Source organism: Hyperolius riggenbachi, chromosome 3, assembly GCF_040937935.1.
Source record: "Hyperolius riggenbachi isolate aHypRig1 chromosome 3, aHypRig1.pri, whole genome shotgun sequence".
NCBI classification, from domain to species: domain Eukaryota; kingdom Metazoa; phylum Chordata; class Amphibia; order Anura; family Hyperoliidae; genus Hyperolius; species Hyperolius riggenbachi.
The window spans coordinates 209,093,730-209,110,892 of NC_090648.1; the positions used below are offsets into that span (position 1 = coordinate 209,093,730).

The 17,163-nt window shown below is 42.7% G+C and overlaps 1 protein-coding gene across 1 annotated transcript in view; it reads left to right on the plus strand.

Moving 5' to 3' along the window:
* MAN2C1 (mannosidase alpha class 2C member 1) overlaps positions 1–17,163 on the plus strand; it is a 45,580-nt gene that overhangs the window by 27,636 nt on the left and 781 nt on the right. Inside the window, exons 17-25 of the mRNA XM_068275605.1 lie at positions 3–85; positions 1,020–1,114; positions 2,778–2,882; positions 2,958–3,114; positions 7,993–8,136; positions 9,254–9,363; positions 9,783–9,862; positions 12,449–12,594; positions 15,207–15,310. Of these exons, the coding sequence (XP_068131706.1) occupies positions 3–85; positions 1,020–1,114; positions 2,778–2,882; positions 2,958–3,114; positions 7,993–8,136; positions 9,254–9,363; positions 9,783–9,862; positions 12,449–12,594; positions 15,207–15,310 (1,024 nt within the window). The remainder of the gene's footprint in view (positions 1–2; positions 86–1,019; positions 1,115–2,777; positions 2,883–2,957; positions 3,115–7,992; positions 8,137–9,253; positions 9,364–9,782; positions 9,863–12,448; positions 12,595–15,206; positions 15,311–17,163) is intronic.

A 17,163-nucleotide genomic window follows, 5' to 3' on the forward strand; every position in this document is an offset into this window, starting at 1 on the left:
AGGACTAGTGAAGGTACCCAGTATGGGTTATGTTGTGCTGCCTGAGAAAATAAATCCCTCTGACCCAGTAACAGTTGTCATGCAGGTAAGCATATATCCTGACTTGTCACTAGTAGTGCCAGAAATGTATTACATGACAAGGCATTAATGAAGGTGAATAACTGTTGCAACTTATACTTACAGTGTTTGTTATGCTTTGTGGTTCATTACTTTTACATATACACCAATCAGCCACAAGATTAAATGTACATGGACAGCACGGTGGCATAGTGGCTAGCGCTCTCGCCTTGCAGCTCTGGGTCCCCTAGTTCATATCCCAGCCAGGGCAGCATTTTCAAGTTAATTGGCTTCCCCCTAAATTGGCCCTAGGCTATGATGCATACATTACACGATAAAATACATAGACATATGACTATGGAAGGGATTAGATTGTGAACCCCTCTGAGATTGTGTTAAAAGTGGACAAGTGTAAAGATCTAACTAACTTAGGAATGGATAGTGCTTTTCTCCTGTCAGATTTAAAGCGCTTGAGAGCTGCAGACACTAAGGGCACACTCAGTAGGGTACCCTAGAGGTTAGGGAGTCTTGCCTAAGGACCCCTTACTGAATAGGTACTAGCTAAGGGGCCAGGATTTGAACTCTGGTCTCCTATGTCAAAGGTGGTATATTCAACCAGTCATCAGCCACCAAGAAGAACTCCATTATGGCAGGTCTCCACTGCACAGAGGTTAGTGCTCACCATAAAAGTTTCAAGGTAGGTAAACTGGTGAACCAGCAGTGGCATCATATATATCTGAGTGCATTTTCTGCCACTGAATGGCTAAGAGCAGCACATGTATACTGTATATGCATAAATACTTTTTTTCTGAAGGATTTTGTTCAGGAATACAATTTAATTGATATACCTGATATACTTTGTTTTACTGTGAATTGTATGGTGATACAAACATATGCGTTTCAGAAGATCCAGTGTTGTTTCATCTGCAAATTTCTCTCAAGAATTCTTTGATGTCTCATAGGGTGATGGTTCTGTAACCATGAGGAATAAAATTCTTTCTGCCAACTTTGACTCTGTTGGACGTTTAACATCACTGCAACTTTTATCGTGTAACAGGTACAGTAGGACAGAACCAAGTATGGTGTCTAACAGTACTGAGGAAAGAATCAGCTGTGTACAGCAAAGATGTCATCTTATAGATAGCATTGAAGTACACTAGATGGAACTCAGCTAAGGCGGCCATTGGTGGCTGTCCCGGCCGAGCATCTAGCATGCATACAAGTGTTCCCTGAGCTCGTTTAAAGATCTGGCATACTGGATCTTCAAATAACAATGACCCCTGAACACATTACCCTACTTACCTAGCTCCATCCTTTCCTGGCTTTTTCCCTCCTCTCCATAGCAACAGCACTCTGGGATATCAGAGCAACATGTCTGTACAGCACTTGTTTCCTGAAGTATTACCTGCAGGATAAAGCTCAGTCCTCATAGGCGACACTAATAGTGCATATGTACTGTATGTACCTTAAAAAGAAACTCAGACCAAGAATTGAACTTTATCCCAATCAGTAGCTGATACCCCCTTTTACATGAGAAATCTATTCCTTTTCACAAACAGACCATCAGGGGGCGCTGTATGACAGATATTGTGGTGAAACCCCTCCCACAAGAAACTCGGAGTATGTACTCCTGGCAGTTTCCTGTCTGTGAACCTTGCTGCATTGTGGGAAATAGCTGTTTACAGCTGTTTCCAACTGCCAAAAAAAAAAAAAAACATGCAGCAGCTACATCACCTGCCAACAGTAAAAATGTCACCATGTAATAAATGTCACAATGTACATCAGGGATTTAAAAGATTTTACAATGGGCAAACATTGACTAAATCATTTATACATAATTATTGTAAAAATGAAGCACTTTTTTTTATTACATTATTTTCACTGGAGTTCCTCTTTAAGTACCAATAAAAAGCTCATATGAAAGCTTCTGAAAAAAGAAGTTTCTCTTCAAGCACACTTTTTTCTTGATCATTCTAGACACTCTGTTGCAGAGCTTGTTTTTACCTCTGTGGAAACATAATTGGATACTGTTAAATAAATCACATTTCAATTACCTGGTAAGGAGCTCAGACACTTGCTACTTCCTGCTCTGCACACTATTCCTGCTATAACCTATAATGAAATCTTCTCAGAGTGGTTCAGTCTATTCCATAAGATTTAAACTCACCAGCAGTATTATGTTCATAAGTTAATAAAGAGGAACTATTCTTGGGGTTCTTTTAACATTTCCACAGTGCAACCTCACAATAAAATATAAATAAACTAGTGGAAAAAAATTGGTATAACGTCCCAGGGAATATTGAAAGCCTACCACAAATTTTATGCAAAAATCAAAGAATATGGGCATAGAAGAACCACCTCCCATCTTATAACGTTACGTCAATAACAATACAAAATGAACAATGAAAAAGCTAGAGCCCACTTTCTAGAAGAAAGCCCATGTTACTTTTACTGTTCCTACTCGTATGATGTGATTCTTGCTGAATGCAAATGCACTGCATGCTGCCTTTTGGGTGGGGTTGCCTTTCTGTCCCATTCAGTGGAAATGAATGGGAAAGATTGCATTTCCCCAGTGCGATGTGCAATAGAGCAAGACCGTATTTAAACTGTATTAGGAAACTTCCAGTTTGCACAGTGTGGAAAGAATTGTTACCATTTGTAAAGAACCATAATGATTCAACAAGAATAAGCTTACAGAATTTTTGTTTGTTTTGTTTCAGAGACACTATCCCTAAAAACTCTTGTGGGAACCAGTTTGTGATATTTGATGACATTCCCTTATACTGGGATGCTTGGGATGTGATGGACTATCACCTGGAGACAAGGTATGTGACAAGTGGATCCTGAAATTGGTCTGCTACAGTTATTGTTGGCTTTCATTTTTGACTTTCTCGTTTTAGGAAGCTGGTAAAAAATCAATTAAATAAACCAGAGATCATTAGCAGTGGAGGGCTTCAAGGAGTTGTGAGATTCTCTTTGCAGATCAGTAAGACTAGCACTATAGTACAAGAGATAACTCTGGAAGCCGCCACCCCATACATTCGATTCAACACCAAGGTATGTCAAGAAATAATATGAGGCAGACATTTAATTTGTGGTGTTGTACACAGAAAACGAAACCATAGATGCTTGGGTTAGTTGATAAAAGCATTTATGTTTAAGTCACTGTGGGAACATATATTAGAATGCAGCAAATTATTCAAGATACCCACTATTTTCCTGCATCAGAAACACTTCCTATATCTACCGTATTTTTCGGACTATAAGACGCTCCGGACTATAAGACGCACCAAGGTTTAGACGTCAAAAACCAGGAAAAAAAATATGCTAAACCTGGTGCATCTATAGTACAGGGGCGTTTTGTAGACATTTTTTTCCCCAAGCTCCCTCTTTCCAAGCTACAATAACCCCTGCTGTCCCCACTAGCTAGACTAAATACCCTACACTAACCCCTGATGCCCCCACCAGTTACTAAACTACACTATACCAGTATCACTACACTACATTAAACTAACCCCTGCTCGCCTCCCCCAGTAACACAACACTTGACTAACTCCTGCTTCCCCCACAAGTAACACTACAATACATTAAACTAACTCTTGCTTCTCCCACCAGTAAAAACGAACTAAACATTAAATCGTAAGGGTGGATGATCTCACCTATCCAGATGTCCATGTGGGAATCGGTGCTGTCTGTGTCCTCCTCCAGCTGCTGAGTCGATCCTGATGGGTTGTGCATCTGGGTGCAGGCCACTCCACAGCAGGGCAGAAGTGTGATCATGGGCCTGGCATCCTCTACTTTAATTCCCAGTACTTGCTGCAGGGGAAGCCTCAGTGCGATCCTGGTATCTTCTTCATTAACCCCCGGTACAGTACTTGCGGCGGTGGGGGCAGCCTCAGCCTGATCTCTGCATCTTTTCCCCTAACCCCCGGCACTTGTATCAAGCAGACAGCTCAAGTGCGATCTCGACACGTGGGCGGTGGGGCATCCTCAGCGCGATGTAGCAACTTGCCTGTTAACCCCCGGCACATGCAGCAGGCATCCTCAGCTTGATCGGGCATCTCCCCTCTTAATGGTAGTGCGGTGGGCATAAGAGCGGCAATCCCAGCGCTAGCCGCTGCCACTTTCAGTCCCGATGCCGGTGTACTTCCGGTACTAGCGTCTTACGTCATAAGGGGGCGCCGGTAAACAAAGGAAGTACATCGGCATCGGGACTGAAAGTGGCAGCGGCTAGCGCTGGGATTGCCGCTCTTATGCCCACCGCACTACCATTAAGAGGGGAGATGCCAGATCAAGCTGAGGATGTCTGCTGCATGTGCCGGGGGTTAAGAGGCAAGTTGCTACATCGCGCTGAGGATGCCCCCACCGCCGCAAGTAACGGCGGTTAAGGGGCCACGTGTCGAGATCGCTCTTGAGCTGCCTGCTTGATACAAGTGCCTGGGGTTAGGGGAAAAGATGCAGAGATCAGGCTGAGGCTGCCCCTACCGCTGCAAGTACTGTACCGGGGGTTAATGAAGAAGATGCCAGGATCACACTGAGGCTGTCTTCCCCTTCGCAGGTAGCAGGGATTAAGAGGGGAGATGCCGGGAGGATCAGCTGGAGGAGGAGGAAACAGCGCACGGAATGGTAAGACCTTCCGCTGCGCTATGTCTATCAGCTTCAAAGGGGCACATTCGGACTATCGGACGCAGTGACTTTTTTTCCCCCTCTTTTGGGGGAGAAAAAGTGCGTCTTATAGTCCAAAAAATACGGTATATATTGCTGTATATTGGTATGTAGCTCTGCCCTTCCAGTGATGATAACAGCCTAGGCTCTTAAGCTATGCGGAACTCCTCTTCAGAGCATTCTGAGAGACCAGGCATTATTTTCACTGGCTTTGGAATTCTCATAAACAAACATTCCGCAGAGCTGCACCTGACAGGATGAAAGATGCTGCCACCTGTGATAAATTTTAGAATGTAAATCGGGGTGAGGAAACATTTTACAATGGCCAAACACTGACTAAATCATTTAAAAATGAATATAGTATAAGAGAAGCAATTTTATTTGTTACTTTAACAGCATAAAGGGGTCATTTGACCACATGCCACACTCACACTGAATATTCTTCTTGTAGGCAAGAGCCAGAGCTCCTTCTTCTGTATATTAGCATACAGGTCTAAATTGACCATGCTGAATTAATAATGCTCATAGAAAATCCAATGAACCAGGATGGATTCGCTGCTACCGTGTTTCCCCGAGAATAAGACACTGTCTTATATTCATTTTTGCTCCAAAACAAGTTCTAGGGCTTATTTTCAGGGGATGTCTTATTTTTGGGGAAACATGGTGCACTACTTGTTATACCGTATATAATGGGAGTCAATTCACCAGAGGTTACCGAACTATTTATCACATGGTCGGTAATTTACTTCATGTGATAACTCAAAATAGCAGTTCTCCAGAAATATAGGCTGAAATACCGACAGGTCAAAATTTGTGCAAAATTCGTGCGATAAATAGTCGATAGTTATTTGTTAGTTTTTCTTAAAATCACAATTCACCAGGGAAAAAAGGGTGTGTGACTATTTGTTATTTTTGATCTATTTATCACCTAAATGTACCTGGCGATATGTGGTTTTTCGCACAGCTGCTGCAGCTCACTCTGCAGCTAGTTTACTAGCAGCACACAGTAACAGCTTATACTGTACATATTCCAGGCACCAGAGAGCATCCCATTTACAATATTAACCACCCTGGCGTTCTGATTAAATCGCCAGGGTGGCTGCGGGAGGGTTTTTTTTAAATAAAAAAAAAACTATTTCATGCAGCCAACTGAAAGTTGGCTGCATGAAAGCCCACTAGAGGGCGCTCCGGAGGCGATCTTCCGATCGCCTCCGGCGGCAAGAGATAACACGGAAGGCCGCAATGAGCGGCCCTCCGTGTTTCGCTTCCCTCGTCGCCATGGCGACGAGCGGAGTGACGTCATTGACGTCAGCCGACGTCTTGACGTCAGCCGCCTCCGATCCAGCCCTTAGCGCTGGCCGGAACTGTGTGTTCCGGCTACGCTGGGCTCGGGCGGCTGGGGGGACCCTCTTTCGCCGCTGCACGCGGCGGATCGCCGCGCTGCAGCGGCGATCAGGCAGCACACGCGGCTGGCAAAGTGCCGGCTGCGTGTGCTGCTTTTTATTTGGTGCAAATCGGCCCAGCAGGGCCTGAGCAGCAGCCTCTGGCGGTGTTGGACGAGCTGAGCTCGTCCAGACCGCTCAGCAGGTTAAGCAATATTAAGCATTTACCATATTAAGTGGATGGGTGAAACGAAGGAGGAATTTGGATACATTTTTCATCGGGAGGGAGTGCGAAAATGTATCCAAATACCTCCTCCATTTCACCCATCCACTTAATATTGTAAATGCTTAATATTGCTTTAATATGCAGAACGGAGGGAGGGATTTGTAATGGAAGGAGAGGGTCAAAACACAGGGAGGGAAACCCTCTGCCGTCACGTGCTGGTAATCACCTCCTCCTCCTACCCACAATCCTTTACTTCCAGCATCCAGAGAGGCAAAGTATGCAAATCATTAACACCGCATAACTACCGACCGTTTTTCGCTAGGTTTTCGCATGCATATCATTCCATTATCGCTCCATTATCGCCTGCTACCGAACACGCCTCTAGCTATCCTCGCACAGTGGTTAATTGCAAAAAAAAATGTTAAAATACCGCATGAGGTAAAATACCGACCTTTTATCACTTACTAACTCTCCTCTGGTGAATTGCAACCTGTCGGTATTTCAGCCTATATTTCTGGAGAACTGCTATTTTGAGTTATCATATGAGGTAAATTACCGACCATGTGATAAATAGTTCGGTAACCTCTGGTGAATTGATGCCATTGTGTCTAATACAAGAAAACTTTTAGAACAGCATCGTGCAGCACACAGTATGATTCCTCCTTACAGATGCAGAGCAAGCTCAGCGTGGATTGGAGAGACAGAGCCCTCCCCTTCTAGGCATCGGTCAGTGTGGATTCATGGCAGCCAAGGAGGGGGCTCCAGACCTGCAGCTATAGAGAGGAAGATGTGGGGTGGCATGACTGTGTGGCAGCGACAGTGCGACTGAGGCTTGGCCTGATACAGACGCCGCCGCATTGTACAGCACACCAGAGCAGTGCTGCTATCTCCAGCCGAGCAGGCAATGTGTCCTCCATTACTCCGGGTCCCACTCCACTCTCAGGGACCCGGAAGTACAATGCGGTGATGGCATTCAGTCATTCCGGTAACAGCAGAAGTGCCGTAGGTCTCCGGCCATCTCTTATACACGCAGTCCCACTGCAGCTTTCCAGCCATCACATCGCTCACTAGGGGGGATTGCAAAGGGGAGAGAGTGAAAGTATTACTATGGGATGGAGGCAGCCGAGGCAGGCAGTGACTAGAATGTGTCCACTCACTGCTTTCTTATTAGCACTGTACTACTGTGTCCCAACCTCTTCCTCCTCTCTGCAGCTAGATATTATTTTCGGGGGATGGCTTATATTTCGAGCATGCTCGAAATATAAACTAGGGCTTACATTCGGGGGAGGTCTTCTTTTAGGGCAAACACAGTATATGAAGAGATCTACTACTGCATCTTGCACCAATGAGCAACAAGGGGGTACATGTGGTGGGGAGAATTGCTTTCATATTAAAGCAATTCAGGGTTCTTTATTATTAGTCTAGATCAGGCATGGGCAAACTCGGCCCTCCAGCTGTTACGGAACTACAAGTCCCCCATGCCCGGTCTAGATCCTTTATCTGTAAAAATAGTTTATATTTGACTACTTTCCTCAAATAACTGAGGTGTGTAATGAGAATGTATAATGTTACTGTTTCTTTTAGTTTCCATATCGGGAAAAGGTTTGCTAATGTTTTGTTAGCATGGTATAACATCTGGTTGTATTTTTCCCTTGTCTTTAGGTAGATTGGAATGAGGCTCACAAATTCTTAAAAGTTGAATTCCCAACCACAGTTCACAATGCAAATGCTACATATGAGATCCAGTTTGGGCATTTGCAGAGACCCACTCACCGGAATACGTCTTGGGACTGGGCCCGATATGAGGTGGGAATTTTGACTTTATCCTTTCTAAATCTCAAGTTTAATAAAGGGGTACACGTTGATAATTTGATAAACATACATACTGTATTAGTTAATGAATAAACCCTCTCCCTTCTATCAGCATGAATTTGTATTCACAGATCCAAATGTAAGGATTGGAGAACAAGGCTGCAATACTCAATAGTCCCATGGTGCTAAGGGAGGAGGAAAACTGCTATAATCTCTCACCTCGCACAGCTATACCATCACACATTATATTAGTTTAAAAGCTGATTGCTAAAACACACTGCAAAGGATCACAAAATGAACATATGAATAGCAAGAAGAGATCTCTTTAAACTGTACCAGAGACCATTAACAATTAAACTTTTATATATGCCTTGGGCTTCCTCCAGCCCCATCCGCACGGATCGCTTCCGCGCCACCGTCCTCCACCTTCTCCAGCTCCGGTACCGGGTTCTGTAACTTCAGCCAGTCGTGGCCAGTCTGCGCAAGAGAAGTGCGCTCTCTACATATCTCCTCGGCAGCCACTGAGGACGGTGGTGTGGGAGCGTTCTGTGCGGATGGGCCTGGAGGAAGCCCCAGGTATGTATAAAACTTTTATTGCTAATGGTCTCTGGTTTCCTTTAAGAGTTGAGTCTCTTTGTAAGCTTGGAAACATTTCTTTGTGTTTTAGTTCATATAGCCAAGTTATTTCATTTTCTGGCATGACTAATAAGATCCCAAAGCAGGAGGGAAGCGGGAAGTTTACACCTGCTAAGCAAACTGTAGCTACAAATATCAGGTGCACCCAAATTTCCCACAGTAGCTGATATTAGAATAGGTGTCTATTGCGGCACCCAAACTTCCGCAGTGCCTGGTATTTAGGCATTAGTAGGGAAAATTCAGTGTGAGAATAGGGTTAGGTTTAACTTGTAAAATAGGTGTGTATACAGCAGGAGGTCTTGTTATTTATTTTATACACCTGCACTAACTGACTGGAAAGCAACATGGTCTATTCCCTAACACAGACTTTGTCAGGATCATGGTAAAGGCGCTGTTGACAGCAGAGAGATATTTACACAATTTTACTGCTGTGCTTTTTGTCCAAAAACTCAGCAAAGACCATTTTCTTCTGCAGGTTTGGGCTCACCGCTGGATGGATCTGTCGGAGTATGGCTTTGGAGTAGCAGTGCTGAATGACTGCAAATATGGTTGCTCGGTACTTAATAATATTCTCAGCCTGTCTTTGTGAGTTTTATTTCTTTTAAACAATGTTTTAACTGAAAGTGTAGTCAGGTTTTTTGAAATACCAGTGGACAAAACCGCTAATCAATATATGGATTGTAAAATGAATGCTTTCAGGAATCAGAGGTTGGGATCAAGAATCCAATTTCAAACAGTTTAAATACGCTCTTTTTCATATACAGTATATAGTGTCTGGTGCTTTGCACCTCCGCATGGTTTCCATTCTATAGCATACATTTACACTATTACACCAGTTGCAGTTGAAAACTAAGGTTCAGACCTTGTATATTAAAAATAGAAAAATAGCTCTTGACTTTGTTCAGGAAAAATGTCTTTTAATATGTTTTCAACTCAAAGGACTTGGTCTTTTTTCATCCAAAATAACTATGATATGTATTATTTTGATTGAATATTCTTTGTAGACTGAGAGCCCCTAAATCCCCAGATGCCACTGCTGACATTGGACTCCATGAGTTCTCCTATGCAATAATGCCTCACACGGGTATGTATGTTCTTATAAATTTCACTGCTATGTAACTCAAACACAATTGTTGTTGTTTTTTTTCCAAGTAAATAGTGACCAGGCCATTTTTTACAATTCGGCTACTCTGCAGCTGTAACAGTTCATTACTTGGCCATACAACCTAGCAGCCAAATGAATCTTGCCTCCTTTTCTGCCCACCAGCAGAGCTTTCTGTTGGTGGGATCTGATTGCTTCTTCTATGCTTTTTTAAGAAAAAAAATGAATTTAAATTTGTATTTAAATATGTTTTTTAAATATAAACTATTTTTATTTTATTTATCCCCTCCCTCATTCCCTCCCCCGAGATCCCACCACTTAATCACCTCTCATAGGCAGCAACCTATGAGAGGGACAAGATTGTAAGCCTCTCCTGGGGACAGCTGAGTGACACAGCTGTCCCCTGTACAGCGCTGCGCTAGATCGCAGCTGGCAGGCTGATCACGGATCTCTGCAGTGTTTATTTACGCAAGCGCGAGCTCCCTGCTAATCTCACAAACCAGGAGGAACAAGGAAGCCACTCTGCGGCCCCCATCCTGCGTTAGGCGGTCGCAGAGTGGTTAAATATAACAGTTTTTTGGTTTTAAGGCTAGGAGCAATTATTCACAAATTAGATGATGTTCAAGAATGGACAGGATTGCCCAGCAAGCTCATGGTGCTTGCTGGGTACTCTTTAACTCTGGGTATAGCAAGTCCTACCCCATAGAGCCACATTAATCCATGCCATGCACTGATGAGGACCAACCAGTCTGAAACAGGCTATATGAATGTTAGATTAGTTTGGCTCTGTGATATTAACAAACTGACACATCATTGCATTTCAGCAGTTCTGGAGGTGCGTTTAGCTTTTAGGCACAGCAAAGGGACAATTTGCATATTCAGCAGTGATGTATTGTGGGGCACCTCATTTGCTCACTCCAACCTGAATTATCGCAAATACCTTCTGTTTTAAGAAGGCAAACTTCTGTATAAAATAGTCTGATTCCCATTAAGAGATGCACAGTTTATAACAAGCAAGAGAAGTGTAACTGTATATCCTCTTTTAACTATAAACCAATTTGGCAGCATGTATTTTGTATTTTTAGTTGAACCAGATGCAGTGAAAAAAAAACCAACATATTTTAAAAAGTAAAATTTCTCCAGAAACTGCAAGCAGTGCAGACTCAGTTTCATGAGCAACAGCAGCATCAGAGGGATAAGATAGACTATATTTTAGGACTAGATAGCTAGAAGAAACATGCTATGCTAACTCGCATCAGAGCACCATACATATCTCCCTACAGCAACAAAAAAAGCTGTGAGTGTTCGCTTTCTTACTACTGGTTAGGATGACTTTTATTTTGCTATTTCATTATTTTGTCCTGTATTCATTTCTCCACCCCAGTATGGAACTGCCTCAGATTAAAGTGGAACATTTTCAAATACAGTTGATGCATATTTGAAGCTCACAGTATGGCATGGTTGTGTGACGGTTAGCATTATCACCTTGCAGCACTGGGTTCCTGGTTAAAATCCCAGCCAGAGCACTATCTGCACTGAGTTTGTATGTTCTCCCCATGTCTGCATGGGTTTCCTTTGGGCACTCTGTTTCTTTTCATGCATTCCAAAAACATACATATAAATGAATGTTTCCACCAAAATTGGCCTTAGACTATGATGACATATGATATGATGACATATGACTGTTAGGGATTAGATAGTTAGCTCTTCTGAGGAACAGTTAATGACAAAACTATATATGCCCTGTAAAGCACTGTGGAAGATGTTAGCACAATATAAATGCTAAATAATAACTCCTTCAGTTATCCTTTCAACCCTTTCTTGTTGCATCCAGCACTTGGCTAGAGATAAAAAAAAAAAACATTGCGTTATGGAATATAGAGCAGTTCTAAGCTGGTGCAGAAGAAAAGTTATAATTTTTTAAGGTGTTTTGCATTTATTTAATCTGTTTCCATTGTGTTCTATTTATATTTTCCACATAGTTGAATTATCACAAATTCTTTCTGTTTTAGGAAAGCAAACTTTTGTTTTTCGTAACATCTTAGTATGGGGCTTTTAGGACCATTGTAGTCCCTTACACACTCCAATGAGTTCTGGGTCACCATGAGCTTGCTGGTTAGTCTGTACCTCTAGGATTTACAAGCCCTACTCCATAGAGCCAAATTAATCCATGCCATGCACTGATGAGGATCACACAATCCGAAACAGTCTGTATGCATGTTGGATTATTATGGCTCTGTACAAATTAACAAGCTGACACATCATTGCATTCCAGCGGTTCTGGAGGTGTGTTTAGCTGCTAAGGGTACAATGGTTAATTTGCATGTATTCAGCAGTGGTGCCTGGGAGACATCTCAAGCTCACTCCAACCTGAATTATCGCAAATTCTTTCTGTTTTAGGAAAGCAAACTTTTGTTTTTCTTAACATCTTAGTAAGGGGGCTTTTAGGACCATTGTAGTCCCTTACACACTCCAGTGAGTTCTGGGTCACCATGAGCTTGCTGGTTAGTCTGTGCCTCCCACATAGTTGACGTGGGAGCTTCTAAATTTTGAATTTGTATCCACTAGGATCATTCCAAGAAGCCAATGTTATCCAAAATGCATATAACTTTTGCATTCCTCTTCTGACTGCTTCCTCTACTGCCACCCAACCCAAATCCTGGAGTGCCTTTACTGTCTCATCTCCAGCAGTGGTCCTTGAGACTGTCAAACTGGTAAGTGCTTGAATGTGTTTCTGCAAAATTAATTAACTAGTGTTTTCACTAAGAAGTTACAAATTCATTTAATAATGTAATCTCCCCATGCAATGACAGCTCCCAGGAATGCTGTTATATGAGCTGGCATGAATTGCTTTTGTCTACAGATAATGTCACCAGGGTAAAAATTACAACTGTATGGGCAATAAAGAGTATGGGTAATCACAGTCTCTATATATAGCGCAGCACACCTCTATGCAGCCTATTGCTGCGCTGTATTGTTAAGATGTCCCCTTTATCTTGATTGCTGGTCCTTTATAGTTCACCGCCACCACACCAAACTATTGGAATAGGACTCACCCTTTTCTCAGACCACTATAGGTCTATATGATGCCTTGGGGTTATTCCCGGGTCACCCCGAGCTCTGCGACCTTATGAACACCTTTCTGCCTTCTTTTCACCTTAGATATGTGGGTCTTTAACCTCCAAATAAAAACTGCTCATAGCATAATACCGTTTTAAAAAAAGAGATATCTAAAATTTAAGACCGTTGCCTGTCACATGGAACACACCTCGATAAAGATAAAAAAGAGACAAAGAAGTCGCAATAGTGCAGACTGTTATTAACTACACATAACAACACCACTAGTAAGTAGCATGCACAGGCTTACGCTAGTGCCCAGGTAGGGGGGCGGGGAAACCACCACCGTCTATCCACACACTCTCCTCCGCTCCCAATGCTACCCTGCTCACCGTCAGGCTGCAGTATAGAAGGGTATAAACGTTTCTGCCAATCACTGTAGTGTCATTTCCTCTTATACACAGTTTTCTTGCACCCATTAGCTCCTTCAAGCTTGCTCTGGCGTTACCACTTGCATAAGGGCCCCTCAGGCCAGCTGTAACGTTACCTCAAATACAAGCACAAATGCCTCTCATGTGTAAAATCTCACTTTAATCTTCATAAAACTATAAGTATTGCGCGTACATGTAAAAACATCATAAAAGCATGTCACAAGTTTATACCGATCCCCTGGTCACGGGCCACGGCATTCCTCGTCTTCCGCCGTGGCCCGTGACCAGGAGCCCTTATGCAAGTGGTAACGCCAGAGCAAGCTTGAAGGAGCTAATGGGTGCAGGAAACTGTGTATAAGAGGAAATGACACTACAGTGATTGGCAGAAACATTTATACCCTTCTATACTGCAGCCTGACGGTGAGCAGGGTAGCATTGGGAGCGGAGGGGAGTGTGTGGATAGACGGTGGTGGTTTCCCCGCCCCCCTACCTGGGCACTAGCGTAAGCCTGTGCATGCTTCTCACTAGTGGTGTTGTTATGTGGAGTTAATAACAGTCTGCACTATTGCGACTTCTTTGTCTCTTTTTTATCTTTATCGAGGTGTGTTTCATGTGACAGGCAACGGTCTTGAAGATATCAGGATAAGCAATCATATGGACTGAGCGCTACTAACTTTGTGGATAATAGTGATTGACAGTTTGGGTAACTATATAGAGCGCACCACCTCTGGTTGAAAGTGGTTGATAGCGCTGTAATATTGTGTGTGTATATCTAAAATTTATTACACTCACAATATCCACGATAAAACATCAGCATGAGTTTTTCCAGGCTCTCCCCCGTATCGGTGGCCTCTGGTGGGCTCTCCAATGTGTGTGCCGCCTCTCAGACTCGACCGCTGTACGCTCAGTCGTCTATCCTTTCCGGCGTCTCCCCACTGCTCAAACACTCCGCGCCACTTCCCCGGTCCCGCCCTACTAGTTTCGTCACCTCAGTGACTCATCAGGAGCTCCTTTTGGATTCATGTTATATGTTATTCTAAAATGATTAAGACTAAGCTGTGTAAAACATTGACAAACAAAAATTAACATTTTTTACACATATACACAATGACATTACCACAATCACTTTAAAAGATCAATATGGATTCAGAACTGTGTTGCTTACTAAAGGAAACATGTAGAGAGAGAGCGATGTGGAGGCTGCCCCTTTATTACTGTGGAGTGGCATATGATGGAGTGGGTTGAAATGGGAGGAGCTGAGATGATAATGACACTTCAGGAAGGCTTTACAAACCAGAGACACAAGTGGAGATGACCGGCCACTTCAGCTAAGAACCCTCTAGGGCAGAGTTCCCCCAACCCTGTCCTCAAGGCCAACCAACAGTACATCTTTTTTGCAGAAAAACACACACAAGCACAGGTGAAGCAATTAGTGTCTCAGCAGATCTGAATAACTACCTCTGTGGATTTCCACAAACATGCACTGTTGGTGGGCCCTGAGGACAGGGTTGGGGTACACTGCTCTAGGGTGTGAACAAAGGCCTTAGTTCCTTACCAAAAACAAGTGTGCTGGTCAGGTCATCTGACTTTATTAGTTGGCTGCTTGTCCAGGTGTGACTCAAACACTGCTGAAGCCACAAGTGTAGCATGCCAGCCAGACAAGAAGTTTTATACAATTTAATTGAGATATCGTCCTCCATATACTGTACCTCTCACTACAGGGCTCATTTAATAATACTTGACCTGAAAGATGAAGATCAGGAATATATATCCTTTGGATTCATATTCTATTATAAAAACGCCCTTTGATTTAACATTGCATCCTGTGTTCTTCCCAGGCAGAGAGGCGGCCAGACACTCTTGTGGTGAGATTGTATGAGGCGTATGGCAGCACTGTGGACACCTGGCTCCAGACCTCACTTCCAGTAAAAGAAGCTTTCTTGTGAGTTATGAACAAAATATATACAATATTACACTACAATAACGTGTAAAGTGCTTTTCTCCCATAGGACTCAAAGCGCATAGATATGTCTCAGATCAACACATAATCAATTATAATGTTTATTAAAGCTTGCCTGTGATTAAAGTCTTTGTTATCCATGAACCCATAACATTATTAAATTGCAATATTGATTTACATACATAGTTTGGGTGAACAGTTTACACTGTTATGACTCCCCCATCTCTGGTTCACTTATCTAAAAAGAGCAGTAAATTACAGCTAGGACGTTCAATGTACATTCTGTAAGTAACGAGAAAATAAGTTTCCTGTGCTTTATATGTGATAACTAATTATAAACAGAAACAAATGAGGAAAGTGCAGGCAATTGGTAAGATTATTCAAATAAATTTGAACTGTTCCACATTGGAGTTTGTAGCAGCAGTCTATTGTGTAGGCATGGCTTAGCAATTGCTAAGCCATTTTTGATCTAATAAAAGAGCTTTAATACTATTTTTGGAGTAGTGCCGGTCCTAGTTGTTTGTGGATTGCTGTAGGTCACTGAGGCCTTGACCGAGGCACATTCGAAGTTTGCTATTTTTGGTGCTTCTACTGAACATTGCTTGCTATTGTGTAGGCATGTACATTTCCATGTGTGAGGGAAAGAGATGGTTTCCTCTGTGGTCAGATTGATAACTCATTGGTCTCTGATGATGCGGGAAAGCCTGTGAAACGGCTGTGTGTCTGTGAGGCTCACTGTGGGACACTGTATGTGCTGATTATAGAGTGTAATCAAATGCAAGTTAAGTCTCAATCTGCTTGTCGATGACTTTGGTTGAGATGTGGATTGGGAGAACACCAACGGTAGCAACCCGGAGTATCTGCCTCTATTGCAATTAGTGCAGACCAGGTCTGTGATTTCTCTCTTCTCTCTCCCTCTCCACAAAAAAAATTATATCACTTGCCATTCACCACAACACCGTGTCACTACACAGAGAAGCAATGCCACTATGAGCGTACCAAAGATCCATCCTGCCCCTTCCAGGGTCACGTGGCTATAACACACTATATGTGCTGATTATGGTGTAAAATTAAGCATCCATATACATCTCATTTTATTTCTTTTAATGCAGACCAATTAAATGTCAATTCATGCTAATTCTATGTACATCTAATTAACTTCCAGTTGTGCAGATATGAGTACATTTAGCAGACAAATGTAACAGATATAATGTATATACCCACCTTCCATCTGGATCCAATTTCTGAATGTTTTGCATCCACATGACAGACGCTTTACAATATGATGGAAGATATCTGGTGCCAAACCTACTAACTGCATTTTTACTCCTGAATGCTTTTTACCACATGATTGTAGATTGCATGTTGCCTTGAGCCATATGTAGACATTAGACTTCTACCTAAATTAACCATTTATGATTGAATTGGTTGATGGATATCTGTATAGGCCTGCATTACATAGCCAACTAAGCTCCAGGGAATAGCAATGAGCCCATGTTATACACCCAGTTGCAGTTGTATTCTCCCATAGCTGGAGGCCTCATACTCTGCTGCTCTTCTGTCTCCATAATGTAGTCTGGCCAGTGATCTCTGTACAGACATGCACAATGGGCTTAGCAACATTCACTATAGATATTAGCTTTGCATGGTCTTACTGTTCTCTATGTCTCTACTTGTCACAATTACAGCCTGAATCTGTTGCTTTTCTTCTGAAGAATCTGTACTGGCTGTTATTGGAAGTTTTCTTGGCTTGTGCGAGGAAGAGCTTTGACTGGTTTAGAGTAATTTGTACCTTGATATCTCTCTTTAATCACAGACTGAGAGCACAAAGCACT